General features: G+C 46.9%; 1 protein-coding gene across 1 annotated transcript in view; it reads left to right on the top strand.

Annotated features, from left to right (window-relative positions):
• Nucleotides 1-11,523: 11,523 nt before the first annotated feature.
• The window catches only part of LOC144498494 (protein phosphatase 1H-like), a 65,306-nt gene continuing 49,683 nt past the window's right edge, over nucleotides 11,524-27,146 (top strand). The window contains exons 1-2 of the mRNA XM_078219691.1: nucleotides 11,524-11,683; nucleotides 21,002-21,343. Coding sequence (XP_078075817.1) covers nucleotides 21,071-21,343 — 273 coding nt within the window. The 5' untranslated portion in view covers nucleotides 11,524-11,683; nucleotides 21,002-21,070. The remainder of the gene's footprint in view (nucleotides 11,684-21,001; nucleotides 21,344-27,146) is intronic.

The raw sequence follows: 27,146 nt of genomic DNA on the forward strand, positions 1-27,146 counted from the left end.
GGTAATAGCAGATGCATTAGTAGTTATTTATCAAAATTCGTTGGAATCTGGGGTAGTGCCAGCTGATTGGAAAACAGCTACTGTAATTCCGCTGTTTAAAAAAGGAAGTAGACAAAAGGCGGGTAACTACAGGCCGGTTAGCTTAACGTCCGTAGTTGGGAAGATGCTGGAGTCCATCATTAAAGAGGAAATAGCAGAGCACCTGGATAAGAATGGTTTGATCAAGCAGACGCAGCATGGATTCATGAAGGGAAAGTCGTGTTTGACGAATTTACTGGATTTTTATGAAGATGTGACTAGTGCGGTTGACAGAGGGGAACCGGTGGATGTGGTGTTTTTAGATTTCCAGAAGGCATTCGATAAGGTGCCTCACAAAAGGTTGCTGCAGAAGATTGGGGTACACGGAGTTGGGGGTAAGGTGTTGGCGTGGATTGGGGATTGGCTATCTAACAGGAAGCAGAGAGTTGGAATAAATGGGTGCTTTTCTGGTTGGCAGTTGGTGACCAGTGGCATGCCGCAGGGATCGGTGCTGGGGCCTCAATTGTTTACCATTTACATAGATGATCTGGAGGAGGGGACTGAATGTAGGGTATCAAAGTTTGCTGATGACACGAAGATGAGTGGGAAAGCGAATTGCGTGGAGGACGCGGAAAGTCTGCAGAGAGATTTGGACAGGCTGAGCGAGTGGGCGAGGATCTGGCAGATGGAATATAATGTTGGCAAATGTGAGGTTATCCACTTTGGAAGAAATAATAGTAAATTGGAATATTATTTAAATGAAGAAAAATTACATCATGCTACTGTGCAGAGGGACCTGGGGGTCCTTGTGCACAAATCGCAAAAACTCAGTCTGCAGGTGCAGCAGGTGATCAAAAAGGCGAATGGAATGTTGGCCTTTATCGCGAGGGGGATAGAATATAAAAGCAGGGAGGTCTTGCTGCAACTATACAGGTCACTGGTGAGGCTGCAACTGGAGTACTGTGTGCAGTTTTGGTCCCCTTATTTGCGAAAGGATATATTGGCCTTGGAGGGAGTGCAAAGAAGGTTCACCAGGTTGATACCGGAGATGAGGGGTGTAGTTTATGAGGAGAGATTGAACAGATTGGGTCTGTACTTGTTGGAGTTTAGAAGGCTGAAGGGTGATCTTATAGAGGCATGTAGGATAATGAAGGGGCTGGATAGGGTAGAGGTAGAGAGATTCTTTCCACTTAGAAGGGAAACCAGAACTAGAGGGCACAGCCTCAAAATAAGTGGGGGGTACTTCTTCCCTCAGAGGGTAGTGAATCTCTGGAATTCGCTGCCCATTGAAGTGGTGGAGGCTACCTTGTTGAATATGTTTAAATCACGGATAGATGGATTTCTGATCAGTAGGGGAATTAAGGGATATGAGGAGCAGGCGGGTAATTGGAACTGATTCGCTTCAGATCAGCCATGATCTTGTTGAATGGTGGGGCAGGCTCGAGGGGCTAGATGGCCTACTCCTGCTCCTATTTCTTAAGTTCTTATGAAATGGCATAGCATAGAAGGTTGTGGACCAAGTGCTGGAAAATGGGATGAGAATAGATAGGTGCTTGATGGCTAGCACAGACACGATGGGCCGAAGGGCCTCTTTTTGAGCTGTAAAATTCCGCGACTCTATTAATTCATGTCAGCTTTCTTGCATTTATGTGGGCGGCTCGGTGGCACAGTGGTTAGCACTGCTGCCTCACAGCGCCAGGGACCCGGGTTCAATTCCAGTCTCGGGTGACTGTCTGTGTGGAGTTTGCACGTTGTCCCCATGTCTGTGTGGGTTTCCTCTGGGTGCTCCGGTTTCCTCCCACACTCCAAAGATGTGCGGGGTAGATGCATTGGCCATGCTAAAATTTCCCCTTAGTGTCGGGGGATCAACAGGATAAATGTGTGGGGTTATGGGGATAGGGCCTGGGTGGGATTGTTGTCGGTGCAGGCGCGATGGGCCAGATGGCCTCCTTCTGCACTGTGGCGATTCTATGATTGTTTAAAGTTATAAAGCTATCCAAGGCACTTCACTGAAATATAATCAGACAAAGGTCAAGCCAAAAGCTGGGTCAAAGAGGTAGGTTCTAGAGATCGTTTGAAAGAAGGAGAGACGGACGGCGAGATTAAGAGGGGAACTTCCAGAGCTTTTGGGTCTGAGGGCATGGCTACCAATGATGGACCGAAAGCAGTAGGGGACGCACAAGACACTGGGTTTGGAGGATCGCTGAGCTCCCTGAGGATTGTAAAATAAGGTTAGGTGGCAGAGCAGTTTGGTGTTTAAAATGGCAGGTGCTGTTTGAAAGGCTGGATGCGGATATAAGCATGTGAGTTAACTCTGGTGTCCTCATTTTAATTTGTTTCTCGGGGCTCCGAGGGGGGGCGGGGGGGGGAGGGGGGGGGCGGAGCGGGGGTGTGGAAGAGAACATTGGAACAAGAATAGGCTATTAAACAAGTGATACAGAGAAGATGGATACAGGGGGATCATTCTCACAACAGCAACTGAAGAAAGATACAGGAGGAAGAAGATGATTCAATCTCGATGGGCCAAATTTAATTACACAAAAATGTTGAGAGAGGGATAACAAACGCCAAAGGATGAACATTTATAACATGACTTTTCAATGTAATTAGAGATTTAATTTGATTGGGGTAACACTCATGAAAAACGCCTTTGAGGACAAAGGAAATATATTTAATAGCATACTGAGCGTACACGATAAATATATACCCAGGGCTAGCAGGTATAAATTATGCAAATATGACTAGATTAATAATACATTACAAAGCAATTTAAGTAAGAATAATAACATTGTACCAAATCATAGTTAAGGGAAATCAGTGGGTAAGGTGACCTCCTTAAAAAAAAAATAGAATGGTTAAAACATAGAAGGTGATGATTTGGCCCATCTTGTTTGTGCTGGCTTTTTGTCACAGCAGCTCGGCTATCCGCTCCCCCGCCCTTGCCCCACTGCCCAGCAAATTTTCTTCCCATTCAAATGATTTCCTTTTGAAAGTCATGATTGAATCTGGCACACCCCCAATCTCCGGCAGAACATTCCAGATCCTGGCCGCTTGCCGAGTGTGTGTGAGTAAGACCCCAAGTGTGGGACTCGGAGACATCTGAACAAAACCTCTCGGGAGGGAATCTGATCTGTTTGCCTCGCCACAGGTAGTATCTCCAAGTCCAAGTCGTGAGTTTGGATATTTCGTGAAGTTTTGACACCTTTTGAATACTTGTGTGGATTACGGAGTAGGTAAAGTTTAGTTACTTTGTGTGTAATGAAGTTTGATGCCTGGTGTAAGTTTTCCTCATGCTGCCTCTGGTTCTCCTCTGTTCAGACTCCTTGTGACTTTCATAGAATCCCTACAGTGCAGTAGGAGGCCATTTGGCCCATCGAGTCTGCACCGACCACAATCCCACCCAGGCCCTATTCCCATTACCCCACATATTTACCCTGCTAATCCTGACACTAGGTTGAATTTAGCATGGCCAATCAACCTAACCCCACATCTTTGGACTGTGGGAGGAAACCTGAGCACCCGGAGGAAACCCACGTAGACACAGGGAGAATGTGCAAACTTCACACAGTGACCTGGGGCCGGAATTGAACCCGGGTCCCTGGCGCTGTGAGGCAGCAGTGCTAACCACTGTGCCATCGTGCCGCCCTTTGAACACCTCCATCAAATCGCTCCTCAGCTTTAGGGTGGCATAGTGATTAGCACTGCTGCCTGTCCAAAGATGTGAGGGTTAAGTGGATTGGCCTTGCTAAATTGCACCCTAGTGTCCCAGGATGTGTGGGGGATTAGCGGGGTAAATACATGGAGTTACGGGGCCTGGGTGAGATGCTCTGTCAAAGAGTCGGTGCCAACTTGATGGGCTGATTGGCCTACTTCTGTACTGTCAGGATTCTATGGACTCCCAGCACCAGGGACCCAGGTTCGATTCTCAGCTTCGGTCATTGTCTGTGTGGAGTTTGCATGTTCTCCCTGTGTCTGCATGGGTTTCCTTTAGGTGCTCCGGTTTCCTCCTACAGTTCAAAAATGTGTAGCTTGGGTGGATTAGCAATGGTAAATGTGCGGCGTTATGAGCTTAGGTCAGGGAGTGGGCCTGGGTGGGATGCTATTTCAGAGAGTCGGTGCAGACTCGATGGGCCTGATGGCCTTTTTCTGCACTGTAGGGATTCTATAGTTCTCTTCTCCAGGGAGAACAGTCCCAACTTTCTCCAGTCTGTCCAAATTTTTGAAGTGTGCCATCCTTGGAATTGTATCCAAAAATCTTTTCTGCATCCTCTCCAGTCCCTTCACAAGTGTGATGTCCAGAACTCAACGTAATATTCTAGTTTAAGCCAAACCAATGTTGTATAAATCTTCTCCACTTCCTTGGAATCTCTATCAATATTTTAAAACAATGGATCCCATGTGCCTTATTTCGCAACCTGTGCCCACGTACCACCAGAACCCTCTTGCTCCTGTACCCCTCCCTTTAGAATTTCATTGCCTTTCTTAAATGGATCAGTTCACCCTTTCCTGCATAAAATGCCCATCAATTTCACCATCCTGTCTATGTCCTTTTTACTGTCTTTTTAAAAATTCATTCGTGGGACATGGGCATCGCTGGCTGGCCAGCATTCACCGCCCATCCCTACTTGCCCTTGGAGGGCAGTTGAGAATTAACCACATTGCTCTGGCCCTGGAGACACATGTAGGCCAGACCAGGTAAGGACATTAGTGAACCAGATGGGTTTTTCCGACGCTGGTTTCATGGTCATCAGTAGATTCTTAATTCCAGATTTTTAAAATTGAATTCAAATTCCACCATTTGCCATGGCAGGATTTGAACTCCGGGTCCCCAGGACATTAGCTGAGTTTCTGGATTAATGGTCCAGCGATAATACCACAATCACAATCCTCACAGTCCGCAATACTTCCCAGGCTTTGTGAAATCTGTAAATTTTGGAAAGTGTCTTCCACGCCCCAGTTCAGTCGTTAACATAGATGAAGAATCGTAGAATCCCTACAGTGCAGAAGGAGGCTGTTCGGCCCATCGAGTCTGCACCGACCACAATCCCACCCGGGCCCTATTCCCTTAACCTCATGTATTTACCCTGCTAGCCCCCCGACACTGAGGCAATTTACCATGGCCAATCCACCTAACCCGCACATCTTTGGACTGTGGGAGGAAACCGGAGCACCCGGAGGAAACCCACGCAGAAAAGCAAGAGCCTGAGCACACCCCGCCCTCACTATATCGCCTTCTTCCAAAAATACTCTTTTTTTAAATTTCAGAAGAAGTTTATTTAAAAATCCAGTATTAAAACAGCAAGAAACTTATTAAAGAAAAAAATGCTCAAAGTAGAAAGTGTCGAGAGATTCAAGTTTTTAGGTGTCCAGATCACCAACAACCTGTCCTGATTCCCCCATGCCGACATTATAGTTAAGAAAGCCCACCAAGGCCTCTACTTTCTCAGAAGACTAAGGAAATTAGGCATTTCAGCTATGACTCTCTCCAACTTTTCCAGATGCACCATAGAAAGCATTCTTTCTGGTTGTATCACAGCTTGGTATGGCTCCTGCTCTGCCCAAGACCGCAAGGAACTATAAAAGATCGTGAATGTAGCCCAATCCATCCACAAACCAGCCTCCCATCCATTGACTCTGTCTACACTTCCCGCTGCCTCGGCAAAGCAGCCAGCACAATTAAGGACCCCACGCACCCCGGACATTCTCTCTTCCACCTCCTTCCTTTGGGGGAAAAAGATACAAAAGTCTGAGGTCACGTACCAACCGACTCGAGAGCAGCTTCTTCCCTGCTGCTGTCAGACTTTTGAATGAAGCGACCTCGCATTAAGTTGATCTTTCTCTACACCCTAGCTATGACTGTAACACTGCATTCTGCACTCTCTCGTTTCCTTCTCTATGAACGGTATGCTTTGTCTGTACAGCGTGCAAGAAACAATACTTTTCACTGCATGTTAATACATGTGACAATAATAAATCAAATCAAATCAAGTTCCATAAAGGTGCAAACTTTGGGATGAACTCAAAATGTATCAGACGGTTATTGGAAGGATTCGTGAGTATGGTTCCAGGGATTTTTAACCTGCAACTTAGTTTTCCTGTACAGCTGTAACATTATTTTTATTCTCACTTGCTGCAGTTTTCTTTTATAATTGCGCTTGCAGCAAAAAGTATGGTTTTCCAACACTCCAAAACCCTGAACATTTTAAATGTGCTGTTGAGTATGATGGTACGCAGTGCGACTAATAATTACTGCCTGTTATGCTATTGTGCTAACCGCGGCTTTGTCACTTGCCTCTCATTTCTGAGCCGGGGGGGGGACTTCAAATGCCTCTACAGACACTTGAGCACGTATCCTAGGCTGACGCTTCAGTGAAGTATGAAGAAAGGGCTGCACTGCCGTCTTTCGGACGAGACGATAAACTGAAGCTCCTTCTGCCCTCCAGGGCAAACATGGTGGCAAAAAACAGAAAATGCTGGAAAAGCTCAGCAGATCTGACAGCATCTGCGGAGAGAGAATAGAGAGTTGGCTGTATTCTCCCTTCACAGATGCTGTCAGACCTGCTGAGTTTTCCAGCATTTCTATTTCTGCTTCAGATTCCAGCATCCGCAGAATTTAGCCTTTTATAAAAGGTGGTGGCACTATTTTGAAGAGCTGTCTTCCCCCCCCCCCCCCCCCCCTAAGTATCCCTCAACCAACGTTACTGAAACAGATTGTATCCCATGACCATATTGCTATTTGTGGAATCTTGCTCTGCGCACATTGGCTGCTGAATTTCCTGCATCTCATTTCAAAAGATTCACTGTAGTGCTTTGAGTGTCCTAACGTCATGGCAGGCGCAATATAAATGCAACTCTGTCTTTTTTGTATTGCACTGGACACCGTTTGGTTTGTCTGCCACGAGCTTCGGTTTATTGCAAGATCGTAATTACCACAGTGTTCGATAAATACATGAAAAAGTAACGTTATTTATTAGTGTCACAAGTAAGGCTACATTAACACTGCATTGAAGTTACTGTGAAAGTCACCCTCATCGCCACATTTCGGTGCCTGTTCGGATACACTGAGGGAGAATTTAGCACGGCCAATGCACCTAACCAGGATGTTTTTCCGACTGTGGGGGGGGGAACCAGAGCACCCGGAAGAAACCCACGCAGACACGGGGAGAACGTACAGACTCCGCACAGACAGTGACCCAAGACCAGGAATCGAATCCTGTTCCATAGCACTGTGGAGCAGCAGTGCTGACCACTGTGCCACCGCGCCACCCATAGCTTCTACTTCAGGTTAAAACCAACAGCCAAATTTATTTACGAAGCTAATATAATTGCGAGCACAGCGAGGAGTTAATTATTGCACGTAACGTTTCAAAAACAGAAAAGAGCCGTAACTGCAGTTCCCGTCAGCAGCTTGTCTGAAGGATGTAATGGAGTTGGAGAGGGAATGGACACAGAGCCCCCCTTAGCTCCCTCTTGTGGTTGAGATGGTGCAAAACGAAAAAGGAACTGTGTAACGTGACAAAAGTTATTTATTATCACAGATCGAGTGATCCAAGAGAAATTACAGTGACAACATTTCGCTTGAGCTGCAGAGATCCCAGAATTAATATATAGCACCCTCTCCTTTCCTTCTCTATGAACAGTATGCTTTGCATAGCGCACAAGAAAAAATACTTTTCACTGTATACTAATACATGTGACAAATCAAATCAAATTTTAAAAAATATCCATTGTCCTTCAGAGGATTTGCTAGTTTTATTATCTTGGGTTCAACTGGGATTGTGGCCACCTAGTTGCAATCAGCTTACTGTAGATGCAGCTAGGGTGGCACAGTGGTTAGCACTGCTGCCTCACAGCGCCAGGGACCCAGGTTCGATTCCCGGCTTGGGTCACTGTCTGTGTGGAGTTTGCAATTTCACCCGTGTCTGCGTGGGTTTCCTCCGGATGCTCCGGTTTCCTCCCACACTCCAAAAGACGTGCTGGTTAGGTGAATTGGCCGTGCTAAATTCTCCCTCCGTGTACCCGAACAGGCGCCGGAGTGTGGCGATGAGGATGACTTTCACAGTAACTTCAATGCAGTGTTAATGTAAGCCTACTTGTGACTAATAAATAAACTTTATTTTTATATAGCAGCTTTAATGTAGCGAAATGTCCCACGGCCCTTCACAGGAGCATTATAAAACAAAATTTGACACCAAGCCGCACGAGGAGATGTTGGGCGGGATTTTTATGGTCTCGCTCGACCCGAGACTGGAAAATCCTGCCTAAGGTCAACGGACATTTGCATTGTCCATTCCTTGCACGCTCCGATTCCGTAGAGGGAGAGTGGTAGAATTCTGGCAATTGGGTCAGATGTCCAAAAACCAGGTTAGAGAGGTAGCTTTTAAGGAATGTCTTAAAGGAGAAAAGATTATAGTGTTAGCTATAGTGTTTATCCATTTACCTACAGTGTTTATCCATCTAAATTCATGTAAGACTGTGACTCAGGATGGGAACTGTCGTTTCCACCGCGCTGACCTATAGAATTTCTGATATAAGAACATAAGAAACAGGAGCAGGAGTAGGCCATCTAGCCCCTCAAGCTGGCTCCGCCATTCAATAAGATCATGGCTAATATCCTCTTTCAGAAGCTGATTAATTTGCTTTATATTAACAGCACTTTCATAGAATCCCTACAGTGCAGAAATTCAGCCCATTGAGCCTGCACTGACAACAACCCTACCCAGGCCCTATCCCTGTAACCCCACGTATTTACCCTGCTAATCTCCCTGGCACTAAGGGTCAATTTAGCATGGCCAATCAACCTAACTTGCACATCTTTGGACTGTGGGAGGAAACTGGAGAACCGGGAGGAAACCCACGCAGACACGGGGAGAACGTGCAGACTCTGCACAGACAGTGACCCGAGGCCAGTATTGAACCCGGGTCCCTGGCGCTGTGGGGCAGCGGGGCTGACCACTGTGCCACCCGTCATAGAAACCCTACAGTGCAGAAGGAGGCTTTCAGCCCATCGAGTCTGCACCAACTCTCCAACAGGACATTTACTGTTTGTATTTCTGATTTTGGGCTGTTTTTGTTTATATCGTGCACAGCCTTGAGGAGCTTGCCTCCTCCTCTCTCTTTAATTCTAAATCTATTCTGGTAAAGAATCACAACATTCAGACTTGAATTTTCATCGTGTCGGAAGGGGTCCTCATCTTAGTCAAAACATGGTCGGAGCCCAGATTCCTGAAGCTCCCTCACCTCCCCCAAATTCAGCACCCACAATTTTCACTGGATGTGGTGGGGGGGGGGGGGGAGGGGGGGGGGCTGCTGCAGATTGGGAGGTACAAGGGCCAGCGGCACCAATCACAGAGCCAGCTGCACAATCACTCAAAACCAATCCTGGTCGGCCCAATTTCTGAAACATGGGCTTTCGGGAAAGGTCTAAGTCTGCCGGAGAGGTCGGGTAATTGAGGGTCAGGTTGTTGAGACTAGACTTGAATGTGTGCAAAAAGTAGAAAAGCTCTGTGGAACTGTCAAGTCATTTAAATTCCCTGCTATTTAAATTTTTGGAAAAAAAATTGTTTATATTTGGAATAAAGTCAGCGCATGCAATTTCACTAGCTGTTTGTTGACATAAGCCTGAGGGGTATCATTATAGTATTAGTGCTGCTTGACTGCTTCCACAACCTATGGTGGGCCTGTAATTTCACAGTTCGATTAACAGCTCCAAGTGGTTATAAAAAAATTAGCTGTCTTTGATGTGAGGTTATGAATACAAATGTTTTTATAAGGGATTAAGTATTTGAAGAATTTAAATGTATTGAAGGGGCTTTTATCAGTGAGATTTTTTTTAATATAGTGAAGTCTTTAATAGATACTTTGGGTGCAATTCTCCCATTTTGAGACCAAGTGCGGTAGCGGTCAGCTCCCGCGGCACCTGTTCTGCCAACCAGAAGGGCGAGACCCCGTCCTAGATTGTGCATTTGGAACCTCATTAATTATGCACGGACAAGTTCCCTTCCAATTCTCCAGGCGGACTAGCAGCTGATTTGTCCACCCACCCTCAGCTGAAGGGTTCGAAGGACCCGGCACCACATTTAGACACCAGTCCAGTGCACTCACATCACTCTCTCCAGTCCACCTGCCTTCACCAGATCGTGCAGGGTGTCAGCAACTCTGAGGCAAAAGACTCGTAGCCTCAAGAAGAAGTTTGTGCCTTGACTCAACCACCATTTCCCCCAAACCCATCACTTCCGAGGCACCCAAGCCTCACTTGGAACTCTGCCCCTGCATCTGGAGTCTTTGTGAATTCGCTTCCCTCAGAGTCATATCCTTTAGACCCCCTTGTTTGTAAGCTTTTCATGCAACCTTGTCGGGGTCCAGCTTCCTCCCCGCAGTCTTCCCTCTGCCTTCCATTGTTCATCATTATCTTCCACCTCCTTGCTTCCCCTCGCTGCCATTCTCACCCTTCACTCCCTCTGCCCTTGCACAACCTTCCTTCCCACGTTGTCTCCCTAATGTTTGTCAGGCCATATACACCCTCTCATTCCTGGGGTGGGCACAGTAGGTAGTCTCACCGTGTCGCTCCTGTCTTGATTAAGTTTATTTATTAGTGTCACAAGTAGGCTTATGTTAACACTGCAATGAAGTTACTCTGAAAATCCCCTAGTCACCACACTCCGGTGCCTGTTCTGATCGAGGCTAAGCCTCAATCAGAAGGACTTGGGCCCCTCGAGCATCGTCAGAGAAAGGTCTTCTATACGCCACATTTCCCACGCCCGTCAGGCGAGCGGGGATTCGACGCTGGGCTCTTCCCTCTTCACTCGCAGTTACTAGGGTAATCCTTGTTAGTTTCTTTTCCTCCGCTTAGTAATATGCTTAAATTCAGGCACTGAAGGAGAATTTAGCACGGCCAGTGCACCTAACCAGCATGTTTTTCGCTCTGTGGGAGGAAACCGGAGCACGCGGAGGAAACCCGGACACAGGGAGAACATGCAGACTCTGCGCAGACTGTGACCCCAAGCCGGGAATCGAACCCAGGTCTCTGGCACTGTGAGGCAGCAGTGCTAACCACTGTGCCACCGTACCACCCATAATTAGAATCAGCGAAATGTTTTTTCATCTCTCTGCTTGTTGTGGGATCTTGCTGTGCACCGGCTGGCTGCAACGTTTGCCTTCCAGAACATCAGCAATTCATTGCCTGGGATGGCCGCGGGTGGCGCAAGGTGCAATATAGATGCAAATACTTTCCAATCTCTCAGCGTTTTACCACAAGCCATTTCATTATTGCAAATTAAGTTTCATTATGGCTGTAGTGATTGACCCAGCTTGCACTTGAGACTATTAGCATGAGCAAGTGTCTGATAAGTGGGAAGAAAGAGTGCAATAAGGTGTTTGTGGGGATTGGGGGGGTGGGGCGGGGGGGGGTGACTATGTCATGTGAAGGGGACAGATGGGATGTACCTGCTGTCGTTTATGCACAGTAATTAAACTGAAATGTTTTCCGGTGGCTTGCAGGGTGATCAATGCAGGGAAAAGCACGCACAATGAGGACCAGGGTTCCTGCGAAGTGGTGACCGTGAGGAAGAAATCCAGCGCTCCCATCACGCCGAGTAAGAACTCCACAGCCAAAAGGAGATCGTCGTTACCCAACGGGGAAGGGTTACAGACCAAAGACAATTCGGTAAGTTGAGGCTTCGTTCTACTTTCAGTGGGAGCTGGTACAAAATGCACGGGCTACACAGAAAGGTCAAGTCGCACCAGTGTGAATTACTGTGCACATTACTGTGTAGCATGGAGCCTGCAGCACGCACAACAGGCCATTTGGTCGACTGGTTAACACCGACCTTTATGCTCTGCACAGCCTCCTGTAATTCTTCATCTAATTAGCCCTTCAGCATGTTCTTCCAATGCTTTCTCCCTCATGTACTAACCTGACTTCCCCTGAAATCAATCTGTGCTATTTGTCTGGATTGTACCTTGTGGCAGCAATTCCCACGTCACTCACACTGTCTGGCTGAAGAGGCTGCTCATGAATTTGCATTTATTGGTGACTATTTTTAATAGAATTTCATAGTAACTTCATTGCGGTGTTAATGTAAGCCTTACTTGTGACTAATAAATAAACTTTACTTTTATTTTTTACATCCATTTTGTTCTCTGCCACCAATGAAAAGAATCTTCTCTACGTCTATCCTTGAACCCATTGGGAATTTTAAAGAGCTCCCATGTTGTATGTTCCACGGGGAAATCCCTGCTTTGCTAACTAGCTTCCCTCCGGCCTCCGTTCCTTCACAGTCGCTGGAGGGAAGCTAGTTAGCAAAGCAAAATCCTGGAATACCCTCCCTGACGGCATTGTGGGTCAACCCACAGAACATGGACTGCAGCGATTCAAGAAGGCAGCTCACCACCACCTTCTCAAGGGCAACTAGGGATGGGCAATAAATGCTGGCCAGCCAGCGATGCCCATGTCCCACAAATGAATAAAAATTAAACCATTGGCAGCTTTGTCTTAAGCCTCACAGTTTCACTTTCTGGAATTCCCTCCATACGCTGCTCTGTCTTCCTCCGTATTAAGACTTGCTGAAATACATCTTCTCTTCGACACTCTCTTTTATATCTTCCCTTTTGACTCAGCACCCCTTTAGTTCAGATTTCCAGCATCTGCAATATTTTGATTCTATATTAGTCCTTTAACCCTTTCTTCTGCCTCTCTGAAATGCTTGGACATGTCGCTCTCAACATTAAAGGCACTTGGTAAATGCAGGTTCTTGTCGAGAAACTTGCCGTTTTGCTTACTACTTGTCGAATTTGTGCTGTTGTTTTAGTGTGCATGGGCAGCACGATGGCACAGTGGTTAGCACTGCAGCGTCAGGGACCCAGGTTCAATTCCGGCCTCGGATAACTGTCTTTGTGGAGTTTGCACATTCTCCCCGTGTCTGCATGGGTTTCCTCCGGGTGCTCCAGTTTCCTCCCACAGTCACAAAGATGCGTGGATTAGGCAGATTGGCCATGCTAGATTGCCCCTTAGTATCAGGGGATTAGTAGGATAAATACGGGGGGGTCACAGGGATGGGGTCTGGGTGGGACTGTTGTCGGTGCAGGCTCGATGGGCCGAATGGCTTCCTTCTGCACCGTAGGAATTCTGTGTCAAGAAGAATTTAATTCACTTCCCTCCTGTTGCTGTGAAATGCTTCCGTAACCCAACAGTACAAAACTAAAATCACAAGAGGTGATAAAGGTCATTGGGACAGTCATAGTTCAAGCTTTAATGAAGACCCAGATTCTACTCATTCTTCTGTTCCTCAAATGATTTGTGCTTTGTTTTTTGTCCACTGATCCATTTAACAGGGGACGCAGTCTCAGGATATAGGGTAGGCCATTTAGGACTGAAGAGGAGAAACTTCTTCACTCAGAGGATGGTGAACCTGTGGAATTCTCGCCCACAGAAGATGTAGAGGCCAAGTCACTGAATATATTTAAGAAGAAAATAGGTTTTTCGACTCTAAAGGTGTCAAGGGGTTTGGGAGAGCTTGAGAATATGGAGTTGAGGTAGAGGATCAGCCATGATCACGTTGAATGGTGGAACAGGCTTGAAGGGCCAAATGGCACACTCCTGGCCCTGTTTTTCATGTTTCCATCTTACTAATGCACATGCTGATTGCTCTTTAATCATGTTTTATTTATTCTTTAATGGGATGTGGGCACTGCTGGCAAGGCCAACATTTATTGCTCAATCCTAATTGTTCACAAACTGGGTGGCATGTTAAATCATTCCAGAGGGCAGTGAAGGGTCAAGCACATTGCTATGGGTCTGGAGATACATGTAGGCCAGACCAGGTAAGGATGGCAGATTTCCTTCCCTAAAGGGCATAAAGAACGTCTTTCAGTGAATGGAAATGCCGGCATAACCATTGTTCCGGTTACGTCACCAAGTGGACTTTGGAGGTCTAACAGGGCAGCGTGACATCATGAACCTCTTTTATCTTCGTTCCTTTTCTCCAAGAATTTATTTTTCCTTTCCATTCTTTGTTGTCTTGAGTCTTGGTGCAATTTGGAAGTTGATCTTTCTGATGCTTCGGTCAGTGGCTATTCTTATTCCAATCTTATACCCTTGGCATGAAGCCTTATCATAGAATCTACAGTGCAGAAGGAGGCCATTTGGCCCATTGAGTCTGCACCGACAACAATCCCACCCAGGTCCTATCTCCATAACCCCACATATTTACCCTCCTAATCCCCCTGACACTAAGGGGCAACTTAGCAGAGCCAATCAACCTAACCTGCACATCTTTGGACTGTGGGAGGAAACGGGAGCACCCGAAGGAAACCCACGCAGACTTGGGGAGAATGTGCAAACTCTGCACAGTCACCTGAGGCCGGAATTGAATCCGGGTCCCTGGCGCTGTGAGGCGGCAGTGCTAACACTGTGCCACCGTGCCTTGCCCTGCCAACAGTGCATGTCAGAAATTCGGACTCATGCCATGCATAGTTAATCATAGAATCCCTACAGTGCAGAAGGAGGCCACTCAGCCCATCAAATTTGCACTGACCACAATCCCACCCAGGCCCTATTCCCATAACCCCACTTTTTTACCCTGCTAATCTCCTGGCACTAGGGTCAATTTAGCATGGCCGATCAGCCGAACCCACACATCTTTGGACAGAAAACTTTGTGTCGAACCTGCTGGAATTTCTACTCTGCACGTTCCGAGCTGAGAATGCAAAGTCAGAAAAAGCACTGTGTAAATGTAGAGCTTCTGTTCTTGTGATGACTCTGGGCCTCGGTGTATTTCACGGCAGGCTGGCTGCTTTCAGTGCATCTTCCCAATCTAATTTCACACTTCTCTTTAGTTCGGGTTTCTACTTGTGTAGGCTGGAAATTCCCTAATGAAAGCAGAATTAAGAAATGATTTGTATAACCTCGTTCATCACTGAAGGATGTACTTTGAGGTGTAACTCACTGATGTATTTAGGAAACACAGCAGCACGTTTATCCCTAGCAAGCTCCCACAAACAGCAGTGTAGAAATGATGGATTTTGATGTCGGTTGAGGGATAAATATTGGGCAAGAGAATGGACAGAAGTCCCCTGTACGTCTTCAAAATAATACCGTGGGATCCAACTGACAGAGTAGTCACTCCAGATGAAAATATCGGGAGATTTCATCCATGGCTAGCAAAAAGAGAACACGTTGCATGGTTACTTAGAATCATAGATCCCTGCAGTGCAGAAGGAGCTCATTCGGCCCATCGAGCCTGCACCGACCACAATCCCACCCGGGCCCTATCCTCCGTAACCCCGCGTATTTACCCCAGCTAGTTCCCCTGACACTAAGGGGCAATTTAGCACGGCCAATCCACCTAACCCGCACATCTTTGGACTGTGGGAGGAAACTGGTGCGCCTGGAGGAAACCCACACAGACATGGGGAGAATGTGCAAACTCCACACAGACAGTGACCCCAGACTGGGAATTGAACCCGGGTCCCTGGCACTGTGAGGTGACAGTAGTAACTATTTAGTAACTAGCATTAAATGAAAGACACGCACAGCTGAAGACTCGAGCGACGATAAGAGACCATTGTGGTATTGTGGGTGACCCAAGGGAGTATTGGGCACAAATTTGTTCTCCTCCACTGACTTTGTGGTTAGGCAAATAATGTTATCACAAATCATGTGCATCAAGTACAGAGTAAGCAGGGGTTAGAGCAAGAGGCCCAGACACAGCAATCCAGAGCTTAAGCAAAAACAGTGCTGCATCTTGTGCACGTTTTCCGGACTGTGGGAGGAACTGGAGCACCCGGAGGAAACACACGCAGACATGGGGAGAACGTGCAAACTCCGCACAGACAGTCACCCAAGCTGGGAATCGAACCCAGGTCCCTGGCCCTGTGAGGCAGCAGTGCTAACCACTGTGTCACTGTGTTGCTGAGTTACTCACTGCATTGAGTTCAGAGCGAGGAGGACATTGCTAGCAATCTAGAAATCAATGAATTTGGATGGTCCCGTAATTCTCAGAAATCATAAGCACCTCCTCGAGATTGCTGAAGATCTGACATTAGCCAGAATCCTGACAGCAAGTTGTCAGCCGCACCCTCTTAGCTACAGGAAGCCCAGAGCATTTGGAATGTCAAAGAGGAAGAGGACAATGGGCCTGAAATTACTCTACCCTTCTCCCTCACTACGGCCAGACTGTGTGGGAGAGATCGGGAATTCAACCAAGACCTGCATACACCGGATCACCTTGCGAAGAGGTGAACTGGATGTTGCAGTTTTGAATGGGCAGTTTCGTACGGATAACATGAGGTGAGCCCTTGGCTTCAAAGCAGCATTTGACAAAGCGTGCCCTAGCAAAATTGAAGTTAATGGGAATCGGGAGGACAACTCTCCGCTAGCACAAAGGAAGGTGGTTATGGTTGTTGGAGGCCAAACACCTCCGTCCTCGGACATCACTGCAGGAGTTCCTCAGTGTGTTGTGTCCTTGGTCCAACCTTCTTCAGTTGCCTCGTCAATGACCTTTCCTCCAATGTAAGGTCAGAGAGGTGGGGGATGTTGGCAGTTGATTTGTTCAGTATCATTTGCAATCCCTCAGATATTGGAGTAATCCGTGCATTCGTGCGGTAAGACCTGGGCAACATTCAGGCTTGGGCTGCTAAGTGGCAAGTAACATTCACATCATACAAGTAACAGATAATGGAAACCTCCAACAAGAGAGAATCTAACCATCTTCCCTTGACATTCAATGGCATTAATATCACTGAATCCCCCACTATCAATGTCCTGAGAGTTGCCATTGACCAGAAACTTAACTGGACCAGTCATAGAAATACTGTGGCTATAAGAGCAGGTCAGATGCTCGGGAATTCTGCAGCAAGTAATTCAGTAACTCGGTGGCACAGTTGTTAACACTGCTGCCTCACAGGGACCCGGGTTCGATTCCTGCCTCAGGTCACTGTCTGTGCCGGGTCTGCATGTTCTCCCCGTGTCTGCTCAGGTTTCCTCCGGGTGTTCCAGTTTCCTCCCATAGTCCAAAAGACATGCTGGTTAGATGCACAAGCCATGCTAAATTCTCCCTCAGTCTACCGGAACAGATGCCGGAGTAAGGCGACTAGGGGATTTTCACAGTAACTTCATTGCAGTGTTAATGTAAGCCTACTTGTGACCAATAAATAAACTTTAAACATGTGTAGGTTAGGTGGATTAGCCATGATAAATCCATGGATATAGAGGGAGGGGAGGGCCTAGGTGGGAAGTTTTTTTGGAGAGTCAGGATGGAGTCGATAAGCCGAATGGCCTCATTCTACACTGTGGGAGTTCTATGGTTCTATCTCCTAAAAGGGAAAGAGGAGATAGAGAGGTGAAGGGGCTTAAAAAGAATATTTTAGCACATAGGACCAAGACAGTTTGGACACCAGTGATATGACGCAGGGAGGAATGGTTCCAGAAGGGGCTGGAGTTGGAGGAACAGTGAATTACTATGAGTTGCTAGATCATTGTAAAAAATCCTTGTTCACTGATGGCTGTTTAGGGGAGGAAACCTGCTGTTGTAACTAGGCCGATGTATTACTCTGGTCCCACCCCCAACGTGCTTTATTCCGAACTGCTATCCAGAGTAAGATGAAAGCTAAACAGCTGCAGGGTAAAAAGAGGCCATTAGAGTGGGCGGAGGTTTGTGCAATCATAGAATCCCTACAATGCAGAGGGAGGCCATTCGGCCCATTGAGTCTGCACTGACCACAATCCTATCCAGGCCCTATCCTCATAACCCATATATTTACCCTGCTAATCCCCTGACACTAGGGTCAATTTAGCATGGCCAATCAACCTAACCTGCACACCTCTGGACTGTGGGAGGAAATGGGAGCATCGGGAGGAAACCCACGCAGACACGGGGAGAACGTGCAAACTCCACACAGATAGTGATCCGGTCTCTGGTGCTGTGAGGCAGCAGTGCTAACCACTGTGCCACCATGCTGACACTGGCATAGACCAGTCGGGCTGAATGGCCTGCTTCTGTTCTGTGAATTAGAAATAATTTTGTCATCTGCTTTCTATTGTTCAACATCCACCACACTGCATAACTTCAACCTTAATTCTTTGTTTGATTTAAGCTGCTGTAATTACCAGCGATTAGTTTGTCACACCTGATTCCGATCATTTTTTAATTCCCTTTTCTTGAATTCTTTCATTTGATCTCTTCTCTAAAGCTTCTGTGACTATCCCCCGACTTGCTGAAAGAAGCCTTGCTTCGGTGAAAGTGTTTGGCAAATCAGTGTAGAACCAAACAAAGTACATATTTTCTTGGTGATGTTAGACTATTCTGGAATATTTCCTGAGTCCACTGGGCAATGGAAAGCAAGAGCATGGCTAACAACATCATTAACAACATGCCAACAACATCATTAACAACCTGCTAACAACATCATTACTGTGCTGACTGCATCTTGCATGAGGCTGAAAAAGAGAGAGAGCAAACCCATGTGATGATGCATCATTTCCTGTGATGTTGCATCACTTCCTGTGATGATGTACACAATGGCTGATTAACATATACACAATTAGATTTAACCCCTGATACTATATCTGATTAGCGTATGGACCATTAGAATCAACTCCTTATTAGAACCATAGAAAAACCATAGAAAATTACAGCTCAGAAACAGGCCTTTTGGCCCTTCTTGTCTGTGCCGAACCATTTTATGCCTAGTCCCACTGACCTGCACTTGGACCATATCCCTCCACACCCCTCTCATCAGGGGTGATATCTATGTGATAATCCCAATGACCTGCATGGGGAAATCACTAATTGACCTCTCAATTGGGTTCGTTGAATAGGAGCTCCCTGGGGATTGGTAATTAGGTGGAGCCTGTATACCAAGCCTTGTATAAAGCAAGACCCCGAGAGGGTCCATTAATCTTTTAGTCCCAGTTGGGGCCTGTTGTGTTCATCACAGGCTTGTAGTTATTGTTTATTTTGATTTGTGCAATAAAAGCACGGTTCCTTCACAACCGACTCCTGGAGTTATTATGTACTATGTCTGATTAGCATATGCATAATTAGAATTAACCCCTTAAACTACATCTGATTAGCATATACACATCTATACTACATCTCCCCCACCCACCCTCCAAGTTTCTGACTTCCATTTCTTTATTGTCCATATCAAACAAACCATGAATTTAACTCTGGTATGTTGCAGTCCGTAACCTTGCTTGTCCTCTTCTTTCCTCCATTTGTGTTTTATAAGGACAACCGCTGTTGAGGTTTCACAAGTCTACCAGAATGGCTCCTCTTCTGTTTTTGGAGGGCACTGGGGGCTGGTTTGAGTCTGGCGGGTGGTCTCTCGGACTCTGCTCGGGCTGGAGGGGAATTGGCAGATGAGTCCAGACCACTAGTCAGATTATCCTCTGGATTGGTGGATGAATACAGCATCTCTGGCCAGTTCGAGACTGCTTCCATGGGGTAGGAATAGACCAGTGCAGGTCTATTCTGCCAAGCCGTACCTTGCTCTGTTTGGACAAGGCATGAAAGTGAATATGGTGTCTATCCAACCATTTGTCCATAACTAGCTTGATCTCCAATCCAACATTTCTCAAAGTTCCAACATCTGGCCGGACGATGTTTGTCCTCTTCTCTTTCACTTTTCCAAGTCATCAACTTGTGTGTGCGCGTGCGCGCACAGTGAGTTGCGTTCTCGGCCTTCTACCCATGAGAAATTCACAGGGCGCTCAACTATTCTAGAGTGGAGTTGACCAATCGCTCCAAAGTGCAAGTTGGATATCATCATTCTTCTTCAGCAATGCTTTCACTGTATACACACCTCTTTCAGCTTCAACATTGGCATGGGCATATCCTGCTGACTTGGTGATATGGACAAATCCATAGGACGCTGTGAACCCTTTAAAGTATTCAGTGGCAAACTGCAGTCCATCGGTTGAAATTATAAGGCCTAGGATAGCATAAATTGCCAATATCTTCTTTGCAATGTAATAATTGCATCAGGAGTGTGACCCTGCAGTTGTTTGACTTCTATCTATTTGGAGTAGTAGTGTACTATGATCAAGGACATCTTCCCGGTGTTCAAAGAGGTCCATCCCACCATGTTCCCATAGTCATGATAGGAAGGAAGTTGAAATCAATAGTTTTCTCCTAATGGTGGATAGCACAAATAGTGCAGTGCGATATGATTTCTTCCAGTGACGTTTGAGAGACCTAGCCATCAATATCTGGCTCGACATTTTGTGATGTCCAAATGTGTTTGGTGCAACCGTTGTAACGTCAAGTCTCCAAATTTTCAGAATGACCAGTCTCTCGTTATAGATGAGTAAATCGTCAGCTACACTTGAGGCATCCTCATTGTTCATAATACTGTCTAAGAATCGCATTGTGTGACATACACACCGGCCCTCCTTAGACACAGCGCCCTCTGACCCGAGCACATTCTCCTTCAGATTTCCTCCCATCTCTGATTTTATTCAATCGTAGAGTTGTTGTTGGTAGGGTTGTGGTTGTTGTCGATGCAAAGGTTTCCAACAAGGGCTACATCACATTGTCCATTGGCTTTGCCACTGAGATATGGGACAAAGCACTTGTTGTCCATTTCATCATTCTGCCTTTGTTAACATTATCTTAAATTGTTGCAGTGAGACCATTTCAGTAATTGAAATGCTCCTTAACCAATGCAGACTACGCTATGAGGCACAGTGTTTAGCACTGTTGCCTCACAGCGCCAGGGACCCGGGTTCAATTCCCGGCTTGGGTCACTGTCTTGTGGAATTTGCATGTTCTCCCCCTGTCTGCCTGGGTTTCCTCCGGGTGCTCCGGTTTCCTCCCACAGTCTGAAAGACGTGCTGGTTTAGGTGCATTGACCCGAACAGGCGCCGGAGTGTGGCGACTAGGGGATTTTCACAGTAACTTCACTGCAGTGTTAATGTAAGCCTTACTTGTGACTGATAAGTAAACTTGACTGTTGGTTGAAGTTGTCCATTTTCTCCCTACAGGACTCTGAGGAGATTGCATTTAATTACTGGGCACTGTTTGATGGGCACGCAGGAGCTGGTGCTGCCGTGATGGCCTCCAAACTCCTCCACCACAAGATAGCAGAGCATCTCCAGGAAGTGGCCGGGGTCCTGAGAAACTCGTCGGTGCTTCCCCCGACCTGCCTCAACGACGAGCCAGAGGTGGTGAGCAACACAAGGACGTTAACCAGAGCTGCTTCGCTGCGGGGCTCGATGGGGACCCCGGGGTCACCGAGCAGCCCTCCCACACGGTTCTTCATCGAGAAGAAAATTCCTCACGAGAGTCTGGTTATTGGAGCAATAGAAAATGCTTTTAAAGAAATGGTAAGTGCGTGGCGGTCATTTAAAGAGCAACTGTCATCGTCAGTGCCTGTTGGCTGTTGTACAATCCTTACGGTGAATTGTAAGATTCTGTGTCTTCCCCTTGGGTTTAGCAAAAATGCCTGTGACGACCTCCCAGCAAAGAGAAAGGACTTGCGACGTACCTTTCGGAAATCAAAAGAGAAAATGCTGGAAAATCTCAGCAAGTCTGGCAGCATCAGTAAGGAGAGAAAAGAGCTGACATTTTGAGTCCAGATGTCCCTTTTATCCAGTGCCTTTCAGGACTTCAGGATGTCCCACGGTGTTTAATGACCAGTAAAGCACTTTACTGCCATTAATGTAGGTTGTTTCCACTGGCGGGTGAACTAACCCTCAAAATAAGGGGGAGCAGATTTAGGACTGAGTTGAGGAGGAACTTCTTCACACAAAGGGTTGTGAATCTGTGGAATTCCCTGCCAATGAAGCAGTTGAGGCTGCCTCATTGAATATTTTTAAGGCAAAGATAGATAGACTTTTGAACAGTAAAGGAATTAAGGGTTTTGGTGAGCAGGCGAGTAAGTGGTGCTGAGTCCATGAAAGGATCAGCCATGATCTTATTGAATGGCGGAGCAGGCTCGAGGGGCCAGATGGCCTACTCCTGCTCCTAGTTCTTATGTTCCTATGACAACCAGTTTGTATACAGTGAGGTCCTATAAACAGCAACATGATAAATGGCCAGATAAACTATTGGTTGGAGTTAAGATTCAGTAAATGCGCTGTTACGTTGCTGAGTGTTTACTGTAAATCCCAAATGGTCAGAAGCGGATAAAGGAGAAAGTCTGAAGGCAGATTCAGAAAAATGCAAAGATGATGGTTGGGAACTTCAGTTACCCTAATATAGAGTGGAAAAAAAAAGTATGAAAAAACAATGAGGCTGAAATGCCAGGAGGAGAATTTCTTAATCAGTCTGTTTCAAGCCCAACAAGGAAGGTAAACCTAGTTCAGGGGATGAAGTGGGAAAGGTGGAGCGTGTTTCAGTGGGAAAACATCTGGGTAATAGTGATCATAAAATAACTAGGTTATGGAACGAATAGAATCATAGAATCCCTACTGTGCAGAGAGAGGCCATTCGGCCCATCAAGTCTATACTGACCACAATCCCACCCAGGCCCTATTCCCGTAACCCCACACAGTTAGCCTACCAATTCCCCTGACACTAGGGTCAATTTAACACGGCCAATGCACCTAACCCGAGCGGCTTTACACTGTGGAAGGAAACCGGAGCACCCGGAGGAAACCCACGCAGACATGGGGAGAACGTGCAAACTCCACACAGACAGTGACTCGAGGCTGGAATCGAACCTGGGTCCCTGGCGCCGGAGGTAGCAGTGCTAACCACTGTGCAGAAAATAACAAAAGTTAATCAACTCAAAATTATGAGGAGTTTGAAGGGAGAAAGCCGGGGAAAACTGTTTCCACTGCCAAGTGAACTGGTAACCAAATCGTAGATTTAAAATAAATAGAGGGGAAATTAGATTTTTTTTGGTAAGGATGTCTGGATTGCACTAACTGAAAGGTTGGAGCAAAGTAGGTTCGATGGAAAATTTCAAAAAAGCAATTGGTTGTGTACTTAAAAATATCAAATTTGCAGGATGACGGGGAATAAGCTGGGATGTGGAAATAAATTGGACAGCGCTTTCAAAGAGGCAACACAGGCAAGGCTACCCAGGCTGTCGCCGACTATTGTTTTACAATTGGCTTTTTGTAACGTTGGTTGAGGTGTTGGCCAGGACAGCAGAGAAACCTCCCCCACTCCTCTTCGAAAAAGGGGGAAAACTTTTACGTCCGCCTGATACGTGTTCAATGTCTCATCCGAAAGACGGCACTGTCAACAGTGCAGAGCTCCCTCAGTATTGTCAGCCCGGCCTACATAAAAATGTAACCACCTAACCCGCACATCTTTGGAGTGTGGGAGGAAACCGGAGCATCCGGAGGAAACCCACGCAGACACGAGGAGAATGTGCAAACTCCACAAAGACAGTGACGGCACGGTAGCACAGTGGTTAGCACTGCTGCCTCACAGCTCCAGGGACCTGGGTTCGATTCCCGGCTTGGGTCACTGTCTGTGGAGTTTGCACATTCTCCTCGTGTCTGCGTGGGTTTCCTCCAGGTGCTCCGGTTTCCTCCCACAGTCCAAAGATGTGCGGGTTAGGTTGATTGGCCATGCTAAAATTGCCCCTTAGTGTCCTGAGATGCGTAGGTTAGAGGGATTAGTGGGTAAATATGTAGGGATAAGGGGGTCGGGCTGGGGTGGGATTATGGTTGGTGCAGACCCGATGGGCCAAATGGCCTCTTTCTGCACTGTAGGGCTTCTATGATTCTTCTATGACCCAAGCCGGGAATCGAACCTGGGTCCCTGGCGCTGTGAGGCAGCAGTGCTAACCACTGTGCCACCGTGCCGCCCACAGTGGAGGCCACCTAGCAAATGGATGGATCATTTGTTTATTTAAAATACAATACGTGAACAGAAAGATGCGAGAAATATTCCGCATTGCTGCCTGACCTGCTGAACATTTCCAGCATCCAGGGGTTTATGTTTTAGATTTTCAGAGTCGACAGTGCTCTGATTTTCACCAAAAAAATAAAACCTGGAGTGAAAACGAGATTGAAAGCCGAGACTTAAAATGTAAATTTCCACTAATTTTTGTTCCCGCTTGAGTTAACAGTTTTGAGGGAAGGATTCATTTTCAGGAAGCCCATTTCAAGCCCCATCTTGTTGCTTCGAGCATTGCTCTACAGTGCAATCAGAACTAGCTGGAGTCTCTTGTGACCTTGCAGGTAATAAATTGCTCATTACCAACTGGGGCCTAGATAGATGTGTCTCCCATCCCACTCCAGTGATGACATTTGGCAAGACGTGGAGAATTGGTATTGATACCTGGGGCAGTCCTTTCTATATTCATAGAATGAGCAGGACGCAAAGTCTTTCGCATCTTAAGATTTTAAATTATACACTTTTTAAATTGTCGGTTGAGTGTGTATTGACATGAGCAGCCTCTGGTGACGTTGGAAGTCCTGAATTTGGGGGGAATTCTCTGGCCTCCCCCTCGGTGTTTTTCTCAGCGTTGGTGGACAGCGGGATCTTCTGTTCCTGCCGCTGTCAATGGGAACTCCCGTTGAAGCCACCCAATGCTGCTGGGAAAACTGCGGCAGAAATACGCCACCAGAGAATCCTGGTGGCGTGAAAGGCCGGAATTCTTCGGCCATTTTGTCTCGATGTGCTAGTGAGTGCCCCCCTCCCATCGCCTTCTGCATCCCAGAATTACAAACCCCATGATCCAAGGGCGCAAGAATTAGGAACAGCTGAGTAGGCCATTCGGCCGCTTTGATCCTGTTCTGCCAATCGTGGCTGAACTGATCATGGCCTCCACTCCACTTTGCGGTCTGCCCCGCCCCCTCCTCCCATAACCCTTGACTCCCACCTTGTCAATCAAAAATCTATCCATTCAACCTTTGAATATATTCAATGACCCAGCTTCCACCGCTTTCTGGCAAAGAGAATTCCTCAGACGAACCTCATTTCTGTTTTCATCATCAGACACTGAAAGTGCGACAGAGTCTCTCATCCTGCTCGCTTGCCCAGCCCTCGACGAAGCTACCTTAACTTTTGGAGTATCTATCTCCCAGGAGCGCATTTCCAATACAGGACAGGACTCAATGATCTTACTGTGGATTATTATTTGACGTTTTGCCTGTGACCCTAACCTGGATGGCGATGCCTTGTCCCCTCACTGAAGCTTTCCACCATTTGTCCAAGCAAAATTTTTACAGGGCAGTGTGAGCCTCACCAAATCTACCGGGCTCTCCTGTTCCCCGGCACCTTCTCCTCCTTTCAACAACTCGTCTTGTTACAGGCATGTTGTTTCTCCTTTAAAAATCTGCAATGGAGACCATTCTCCCACCACACCAACGCCATCCCACACCCCAAAGCTCCTCACTTGGAGTTTTTCCCCTGAGTTTTCATACTTCCTTCTCCCCCTCAAACTGTGCACTGAACAACACTTAATTTTCAATACTTTCAAATGCTATATCTGACTTGCCTCTCTTGTCTGAATTCATTGCAACCCTTGACCTCCCTACCCCTCCCCCACTATCTAAGCTTTCTACCCAAGTTAACGGCCACCCCTTTGACCTTACATTTTCTCACGGGTTCTCCACTCCTGACTGCGTGTCCCAACAGGCTGGGTGACGGGTCCACTGTGTGGGTAAAACATGCTTCCCCTTTTTGTGCGCTAGCTGGTTTCTCATTTTCAGCCTTATTCAGCTGGCTAGCAGCAATGTGAAAGAGAGAGCCAAGTGTGTCAGTCTCCCCGTCAGCACACATCTTCCCCAGCTCAAGTCCTAAGCTGTACCTCCTTGTGGTGACTCCTGGGAACCGGATCCCCTGTGGTGTCAGGTAAAGCTTCAGAGGGATTTGGAGCCCTCAGCCATGCAGTGTGGAGGCCCCCTGACACAATGCCACACGCCGGCACTCGTGAACCAAATTCTCAGCTTTGGGCAAGTAACTCCATTCCTGGTGGATACATCGTGTGGAGATGCCAGCGTTGGAATGGGGTGGGCTCAGTAAAAAGTCTCACAACACCAGGTTAAAGTACAACAGGTTTGTTTGGAATCACGCAGTTCCGCACGCATGAAGACAGCCTCAACCGGGATCTTGGGTTCATGTCACAATACGTGTTACCCCCACCATACTACCTGGGTTTGCAAAATCCTACTAACTGTCCTGGCTTGAGACAATTCACACCTCTTTAACCTGTGATTATCCCTCTCTCCACGCACACTGTCTGTACCTGTAAAGGCTTGATCAGTTGTAAAGACTCACATTCCAACCATTCTTCACATTCCAATCTATGATTACCTTGCAATTTGTCCTTTGCCTGTATATGCCATGTTTGTGAACCTACCTCCACTCACCTAACGTCGGAGCAGCGCTCTGAAAGCTTGTGATTCCAAATAAACCTGGTGGACTTTAACCTAGTGTTGTGAGACTTCTTATTGCGGATACATCAGGAAGGTTGAGAGCGAAGGAAAGTAAACCCAGAAACAAAATCTGGAGTGGAGTCCAACAATAGCCTCATGTCTAAACATGTCATCTTACCGAAAATTCCTCCCAGCGAGCCAATGTCAAAGGGAGTGCTTTGCATTTCTTTGAATCCTAGCAGAGAGGGCGGGGAGGTTGATCCCCACATTCACAGAAGAATGTAGGGGACAGCAGTTACATAGAATCATAGAATCCTACAGTGCAGAAGGAGGCCATTTGGCCCATCGAGTCTGCACCAACCACAATCCCACCCAGGCCCTTTTCCCGTAACCTCACATATTTACCCTGCTAATCTCCCTGACACGAAGAGTCAATTTAGCATGGCCAATCAACCTAACCTGCACATCTTTGGACTGTGGGAGGAAACCGGAGCACCCAGAGGAAACCCACGCAGACACGGGGAGAACGTGCAGACTCCACACAGACAGTGACCCAAGGCCGGAATTGAACCTGGGTCCCTGGCGCTGTGAGGCAGTGATGCTAACCACTGTTACGAGTGATGAGCCCAACTCGATTGAATAGGTGCTACGGGTTGGCTCTGATGGTGGGAATATCGGTTCCCGTGAGAATAGTTATCGCCCACATCAATTCCGGCGGTTACCAAAAAGTCAGAAGAGGAACAAAAATGTCAGCTGGCCAAGAAGCGAAGGCAGAGGTCAGTGAATCGGGCACCTTCTCAGCCCCACTATCTTCCTCAGCAGCAGGGACCACCTGAGAGCTCCTCAG

Source organism: Mustelus asterias, chromosome 9 (assembly GCF_964213995.1).
Source record: "Mustelus asterias chromosome 9, sMusAst1.hap1.1, whole genome shotgun sequence".
In the NCBI taxonomy this organism is placed as follows: Eukaryota; Metazoa; Chordata; class Chondrichthyes; order Carcharhiniformes; family Triakidae; genus Mustelus; species Mustelus asterias.